Consider the following 8389-nt stretch of genomic DNA (forward strand, 5'->3'; position numbering starts at 1 on the left):
ATAATTAGTTAAAAGAATAATTACATACAAGCTAATTGAATTAATAATAATAATAATAAATCAAATTAAACTAAAGAGTTATGTTAAACTAATATGAATTCAATTTATTGGTCGGGTGAATGTCAATGGTCCTAAACTCTTTGAATATGATATCTACAGCCAATAATTAAAAAAAAAAAAAAATGAAAAGAAATAAATAAAGAGCCTATGGAAGAATTGAAAAGCTTGCATCACTTGAATAAAAAATATTAAAAATATATTTTTATTCCAATTTTTTTTTAATTGAGTGTTTGAAAAAGTCATGCAAAGACAAAAAAAAAAATGAAAAAGAAAAAAAAGTCGGTTTGAAAAAGTCAAACTATATAATACATTAAAATTATATATTAAAAAAAAAAAAAAAACACAATAATAATCTGACCAGTACAACCTCCTCATGCTTTATTTTTGTTGTTATTAACTGAACTCAGAAAAGTTCTCTTCTTCCACTCTCTCCGGCGAATCAGTGACCGCCATGAACGGAACCGTAACTACCACCGATTCCTCGTCTCCGGACCATGTCGCCGGAACTTGGTTCTCCGTGCCGGATCTCCGACTTCGCGACCACTACTTCACCGTCCCTCTGGACTACTCTGTCGGAACTAGCCCTAAAATCTCCATTTTCGCTCGCGAGGTCGTCGCAGGTACTATATTAATAATAATGTTAATCCACGCGTTATTCAACATCTAAATTGTGCCTTTCACTACTAATCATCTGATTCATTAGTGTTTCCATCATTTTAGAACTCTGTTCTTCATATCTGAAATGTTCTGTATGTAGTAATAAATGTTTCAGCATTGTGTTTGTTTTGGAAGTTTGAACAAAAATTAAAATCTGAATATATATTCTTTTGTGTGTTTATGTGTTTTTTGAAACCGTTGGGTTCACTTATGTGTGGCCCACTATATTGAAGTTCATGGTCTTGTCTGTTCGTCTAATATTAGTTTGTATCTCTTCCTTCAGTAATGTTGTCAACCAACTGTGTGAATTTGTGGGGTTGAATTTGAATGTGAATAAATGCTTATTTGACCATTGAATTTTCTAATATTTCAAAATTTATTTTTAGATAAGCGGCACAAACTCATATAGATATATACTTACACAATAACAAGCGTGTGCTCCTATACATTTTCTTTCTTGAAAGTGATGAAGTATCATTTAGATGAATGGAACAACATTAAATCATATTATTTCCAATTCGCAGAGCTATCCAAATATAAGTAAGAGATACTTCATAGCATAAAATGCCTGTGAGCATGGTCAATAGCCATAAAAACTGAATTGTTTATGAAATTCCAATTCAGATTGTCATATGTTAAAACAGCTGATGTAGTTCTGCAAACAAATTGTACCTATCTATTAACAATGAGCTGTTGAAAACATGGATGGAGGAAATTCTCTGTGATATATGCATTTTATTAGCCCTTCGCGTGAAAGATCACACATCCTGTTATTCTTGTTGATCTGTTGTTTTGGCTAGTTTGTCTTCTACTGATAAAGAATATTTGTTGCAGCCGGGAATGAAGAACAACCACTGCCATATTTTGTGTACTTGACAGGTGGACCAGGCTTTGAGTGCCCACGACCAACTGAAGCTAGTGGATGGCTCGGTAGAGTAACAAAAGACTATCGTCTTATATTGATGGATCAGGCAAGGTTTCTTTGATATATTTTTGGCGCAACCTTTTGTGTAAATTTGACACCCATGCCACTCTTATCTTGGCTTCTGCTGATGTACTTTTCTTGCAGCGAGGAACTGGCTTATCAACTCCTTTGACGGCATCGTCTATGTTGCAAATGAAGGTTGCACAGGATTTGGCTGATTTCTTGAAACACTTTCGAGCGGACAATATAGTGAACGATGCCGAGTTTATTCGCAAACGTCTTGATGCTGGTCCTTGGACGATTTTGGGGCAGGTAGTAGAATTTTGTACTGCTTAGGTGTTTATATCTGAAAATGCCTTATTCCTGATGACAATTTAAATTCAGGTTGTGTACTTTAAATGCTATGTTACATGGACTCTTCAAAGTAGGCGAAGTACCCGTATCAGACACACAATATTCGGCTGTGGGTATGGGAGATGTGTGCGACACTTTTGGTTGGACACGCACCTCAAAGCATATTGTATAATTTAATTTTATTATATTATTGCTTAAAAATGAGTGAAATGTCTATATTGAACACTATGATACGAAAAGACATAATGTTACTCTAGAAAATAAAATAAAAGTATTAAAGAATGAGTATTTGGCAGTGCCCATGTGTCCTTTTATTTGGGAATTTGATATGTCCGACAGTTGGTTACGTACCCGCACCGGACACATATACCTGAGTCCATGTAACATAGTTTAAATGTGCCCTACTTTGCAAAGGACTTTGTAATCATTGCCCATTCCTAAGATCCAAGGGTACCTTTATATTATTTTCCTTCATAACGAGCTGTTTTTATTGAGCAATTAATGATCTTTTATGTCGTGAATCGAAGCTTTGGTGTGATGTGACTTTTAATGGTTGATCATTCTTTTCCTTGTCTAGAGCTTTGGTGGATTTTGTTGTGTTACCTATTTGAGTTTTGCACCACAAGGCCTGAAACAAGTCCTTATAACTGGCGGAGTCCCACCAATTGGAAAGGGATGCACCGCAGATGATGTATACAGAGCATGCATTGAGCGGATAGTTCATCAAAATGAAAAGTATTACGAGAGGTTTCCGCAGGATGCTGAAATTGTTCGTGAAATTGTAAATCACTTGGCAGAGTCTGAAGGAGGCGGGGTGAGGGAGTTTAGAATGTGCATTTGTAGTAGTTCTTTTCCCATAATTTTGAATAATATTTGCTAAATCTCTCTCTCTCTCTTTATATATATATATATTTAGGTTCCTCTTCCCTCTGGTGGCATCTTAACCCCAAGGGGACTACAAACTCTTGGTTTTTCTGGTTTAGGATCTTATAATGGTTTCGAGCGCATGCACTATATGTAAGTTAACATTCATACTCATCTTTTATGTCACAGCGTGGAGTTAATGTACTCAAAGTTGATACTTCTTTTAATTAATTACCAATCAGGTTTGAGAGGGTCTGGGATCCTATAATAGTTCCAGGAGCACAAAAGCAAATCAGTTACAACTTCTTGAATGCTGTAAGAAAATTACTACTCTCTCATTGATCATAACCAAAGGTTTAGAATTTTATTATTAGCAAAACTCCGAAGTTCTAACACAATTGAATGTTTTACTAAAAAATAAATAAATAAGAGCTGTCTGAAGTAGGTTGATCTTTTGAAAGTCTTGTTGTATTTGAAATGGAAGAGAACCACAGAACTATTGTAAATTTTCAAAATTTGAAATCTCATCTCCTTCTTGTTGTTCTGATTGAAGGATTGTGTTTTGCAGTGCAAATTAATTACTTTTGAATGACTTTTAACTTCAATAATTGTTTAATTCCTATTTTCTCATGACATTCTTCATGAGTTTTTTTAGTGATTTCTCTGCTAGAAAAATCACATTGAAATTCATCATTCTTTTCCTTGAACTAACACACACACATCTACATGCACACATATTCTCGCAAGCCTAAGAATGTAGGTATAGTCAGGATTTGGAAAAATCAGGGATAGTAATTACAGATTTAGAGAGGCCATTGCTTGCTTTAGTGGTAATGGTTTGAGCTGACAAGCGTGAGCACGCCGGTTCAAGTGTTATAGCAGTCATCATGTGAAAAATTATGACAAAGATTAGGTTCTTCCCCAGTCTTTCCTTCGCAGCACCATGATGGCGGGACATGATTGGATAATGCCCTTAGGGAATGATGTGCTTTTTCAACTTTATTAGATCATCATTATGTCGCATATGCAAAGTGATTTGCTTTGTGATTTGCTGGGTTGGGGCACATTAAGAACCATTTACCAGCTTGATACCAAAATTTACTTACTTGAAGTATTTATATGTTTACAGTTTGAGAACTGGTCGAGTTTTGATACAAATCCACTTTTTGCTGTTCTGCATGAGCCCATATTCTGTCAGGTAAACTTTTTTATTCCTTTTAACAACTGTTTATTACTTGCCAAATATCGTCAAATGCCTGCATGTCTTGTATACACTGGAACAGGATTTTCTGTTTATGTTTTGAGCATGTGTTGTCTGTGTTTTTGTTTTCATTTTTATTGAACACTTCCTAATTCTTTAATCACTTTTGTTTTGAAGGGTGCTTCATCAAGATGGGCTGCTCACAGAATAAGGACCCAAGAAGATGGCAAATTTGATGCCATTAAGGCTGCAAAAGAAGGTCGCCCTGTTCTGTTCACTGGAGAGGTAAGTAAAATTATTAAAATGGTGCTTTAAAATGAAAAACATGCACAAATGCCACTTCCTATTTCTTGAATATGTTTGACAGATGAAAGACTAAACTGAAAAGGATTTAATGTTCAGTTGAAGGAACTGTAACAATTATATTGACTATTAAAAATCTTTTAGATTTCCAGGAACAATGAACTTGAAATTATATAACTTGTGACATCTCTTTAACATGAATATAAATATTTGAAAGTTTGGACCTCCCTGATACGAGGTTCTCTATATTGTGCTAGCACTAATACCAACAATTTCTTGCAGCAGAATAGGGCGTTCTGTTTTTTTCCTCCCTTTTATTCCTATTTCACCGTCTTTCTGATCAGGGTGGAAAAAAATCTGCCCAGTTTTTAAAATTTAAATATATTCTCTAGAACCACAATGGCTAATTTCACCATTTAAGAAGTCAAATCAACACTTACTTCCTTGCAATCTCACAAAACTATAGATAATTTGACTAAAGTTTGGACAGTTCAAGCTCCCCAATTTATGAAATGTGTCTGTGAGTACTTACGTAACCAAAAAAAATATGGACTAGATAAGGCTGCTGTTTTAGTCTTCTCATATATTAAGTTTTCTATTATAAAATAAATAACCTTAAAAATGAAGTGTGAGATTTTTGTTACAGAAAAAAAAAGAAAAAAATGAAGAAGATGGAGGTTAGGTTTTTACGTAGTCCACCTCTCCCAACATTCTCCATTGGTAGGATCAACACTTGATGGTGGTCTTTTTAGGAATGAAAATGATGTTCAAAAAGTGCATGCAAGGTGATCAAGAAAACGATGGACAAGTACATAAACCACAATAGTACTACAATAGTGGTGGTGATTTGTTTATTCATCTTGAACAAGGATTAATTGCCATATATGTCAAAGCTCTCAGTTCTGGGCATTTTGTCCTTCTTTTAGGCAATGATGATTTATGCAAATATCTCTTCGTTTTGTTAATTTCTGCAATCATATTTGCTTATTTGAATTCAGTTGCTTTCAGAGGGCATAAAGACATCATTGTATGAGAGCATCATTTGCATGGCAGTTTTTCTTTCCCTAGGATTTTTTCTGTAGCGGAAAATGTTTTTAATGATTTATTAGTGAGCATGGCCTAAAAATTGGTAGAGTTCGATCAGTACATATTTTTAAAGATCATTTGAAATTTTGAAGCCAATCTATGTTGAAAATGTTGCTTGCCTGATTGTTAGTACCTGCTTACATACAGTCCTTGTTTTTTGTTTGCTTCTGCAGATGATATTCCCATGGATGTTTGATGAAATTAATGCCTTGAAGCCTTACAAAGAGGCTGTGCATTTATTGGCAGAGAAGGATGATTGGCCTCCGCTATATGACGTTGCCACATTGAATAGGAACAAGGTCTGCTGCCTTCATGTTGTATTTAATATACTGATCATAGTTGCTTCATAACATTTTGTTATTGAAATTTGAAGTTTCTAAGATAGTAGACTACACGCTCTCTTTCTTGGACATGTTCCTTAAAAAAAAGGGAAAATTACATATAAATGGAGTCAAAGTTCCATATTTACTTAGAGACTGAGTCAAAGTTCCATATTTCTCTAAAATGGATTGCTGAGGTGGTACATGGTTTTTTACTGTTTAGAAAATTGTGGTGCCTAAAATGCCCTTCCTTAACAAAAAAGTAGTACTTTCAGTTCAAAAAAGTAGTACCTTCGGAGAAAAAGTAGTACCTTCACGGGTGTTTAAAAAACATGGTATCTGGACGCCAAAAAGTAGTACCTTCAGTTCAAAAAAGTAGTACCTTCGCGGAAGGGTATTTTAGGCACCACAATTTCTAAACAGTAAAAAACCATGTGCCACCTCAGCAATCCATTTTAGAGAAATATGGAACTTTGACTCAGCCTCTAAGTAAATATGGAACTTTGACTCCATTTATATGTAATTTTCCCTAAAAAAAATGCTTTTTCATAAAGGGAAAAATAGTCTTTAAATTAGTTTAGGGTGGGTTTTTGAAACCACGATATCAGGATTGCGGTTTATGATAGCCTGATTTCCTTGAACAGTTCTCTGATCATTGGAACCAAAAGATAGAACAAGTTTTTGTAAATTCTCTTTGTTGCTGTTAAGTTGTAACCAAAAACATAAGAATAAAGAAACTTACAATTGGGTCCAAGCTGGATGGGTTGTCGAAATATTGTTGATTGCTTCACTATGTTCTTTCCTTTCAAATGCTTCCAGGTACCTGTTGCAGCTTGTGTTTATTATGAAGACATGTATGTTACCGTCAAGCGGACCATGGAGACAACTCCACAGATAGCAGGGATTAGGCTCTACGTAACTAATGAATACATGCATTCTGGTTTGCGAGATAGTGACGGCCAAGTTGTGGATTATCTGTTGGGAATGTTGAATGGAAAGAAACCTTTGTTTTGACTTGGAGCAGCTTTTATGCATGCATTTATTCATTTATTTTTTTATTGGCTTCAATAATTGAAGGTTCTTGCAACTGTGTTAGACTCTTTGACAATATCATATATCCCGTTTGTGAGAACTGATGTAAAGTTGGGTTTGCCTTACTGTCATTTGAGTTTTCTTCGACTTGTTTGGACAGCGAGAAAATCTTCAAAAGAATCTGCTTTTTTTTAAGTACAGAATCCATGACCCATTCTTGAAGGAAGCCTATTGTCAAGTTTATCGTTTTCCTTTTTGGTATGTTAATTAGGGGCTTCCCTATTCGAAGGATTGATGTGCTCTTCATGTAACATGGAATCCTGGCCAAACCGGGAAACCCAGATTGAATTGGGTTCTCTATGCGAGTAAAAGAATGAGTGAAGTTTTTTTAGCCTAAATATTTTGAATGTTTTAGCAAAAATTAGTCAGGAATATGTGAAGAAATAAGGCATTATTAACTCACCCTTCATGATTTGGTTTAGATTTAAGGCAACCAATGGTCACACTCTCCTCATGAAAAAGTCATGATTTCCCAACTCTCTAGTGGACGAACCAACTAATACCACTAGTTAAGCCAGTGTCTATTATACAAATTGCATTGGTCTGCAAAGACTATTCTTATTTAGGCTCTGTAAATTTTTTTTCTTTTTGGAGGTAAAATATTTTTTTTTATTTTTATTTTTTTAGTGTTTGGTAAAGGTTTACGTCAAGATTGAGGTCGAGTCGGGTATCTAAAATAACTTGCCAAAAATTTATGAATAAATTATTTTTATTAAATTTTAATATTTTTTTTATTTGTAAATATTTTACGACAACCAAACACTAAAAAATAAAAATATAAAAAATATATTTTTTGAAAAATATTTTACATCCAAACAAACGAAGCCTTAATGTCTTGTTTTTTTTTTCAAAAAAAATTAATCTATTATACAAATTGTAGTAATATCTTGATTTTTTCTTAAAAAAAATAATCACTATAAATGTGAAATTAAGAAATTGTTTTTAAGGTTATAGTCATACATATGAAATATAAATTTTTAAGTTGTTTTTACTATTAAACTTATCCCTTATTTTATTTATAGAATTTATTAAATATTTATGAAAAGTGACGTAGTAATTTAAAAACTTTTATAATAGGTTCACTTATCTTTCTCCTATCTTCCTCCCATATTTAGGCGGATGAAAATTTGTGAAAGATAAAGAATGACCCATTCTTTCTATTATCCTTTCTTTTTTTATATCATCTTTAAAAATTTAGTCATTCTTTTTTATTATCCTTTCATTTTTCTTTTTTCTCTCCCACCGAATATAGTATTAACGCGAAATCAGTGCAGTGAACCCCTTATATGGTATCTTAATAAAGTAGTAGCAGTAGTGTCTAAATAGCCTGAGATCAATAATAGCACTATCCACAAAATAAAGATTCTGAATCTTAATGACTTTTCAACATATAATAAATAAATTTGGGAAGGTTAAAATAATAAATAATAAACGAATCTACTTTATGTAATTTACCCGAAGCTCATTAGAGATGAATCAAATGAATGTAATTTACCTTTCTTTTCTTCTTTCTCTTTTAAATTTTGT

General features: G+C 33.5%; 1 protein-coding gene across 1 annotated transcript; it reads left to right on the forward strand.

Annotated features, from left to right (window-relative positions):
- Nucleotides 1-423: 423 nt before the first annotated feature.
- Nucleotides 424-6949, forward strand: LOC132276715 (uncharacterized). The gene is made up of 10 exons (XM_059778286.1): nt 424-680; nt 1552-1688; nt 1787-1954; nt 2574-2810; nt 2913-3013; nt 3103-3175; nt 3990-4058; nt 4239-4346; nt 5624-5749; nt 6590-6949. The coding sequence occupies exons 1-10, from the start codon at nt 512-514 to the stop codon at nt 6782-6784; spliced, it is 1383 nt and encodes a 460-aa protein (XP_059634269.1). The 5' UTR covers nt 424-511; the 3' UTR covers nt 6785-6949.
- The last annotated feature ends 1440 nt before the right edge of the window (nt 6950-8389 follow it).

This window comes from Cornus florida, unplaced genomic scaffold, assembly GCF_030987335.1.
Source record: "Cornus florida cultivar Cherokee Brave unplaced genomic scaffold, ASM3098733v1 CherokeeBrave_3.0.0_Hap2_Chr10, whole genome shotgun sequence".
Taxonomy (NCBI): Eukaryota; Viridiplantae; Streptophyta; class Magnoliopsida; order Cornales; family Cornaceae; genus Cornus; species Cornus florida.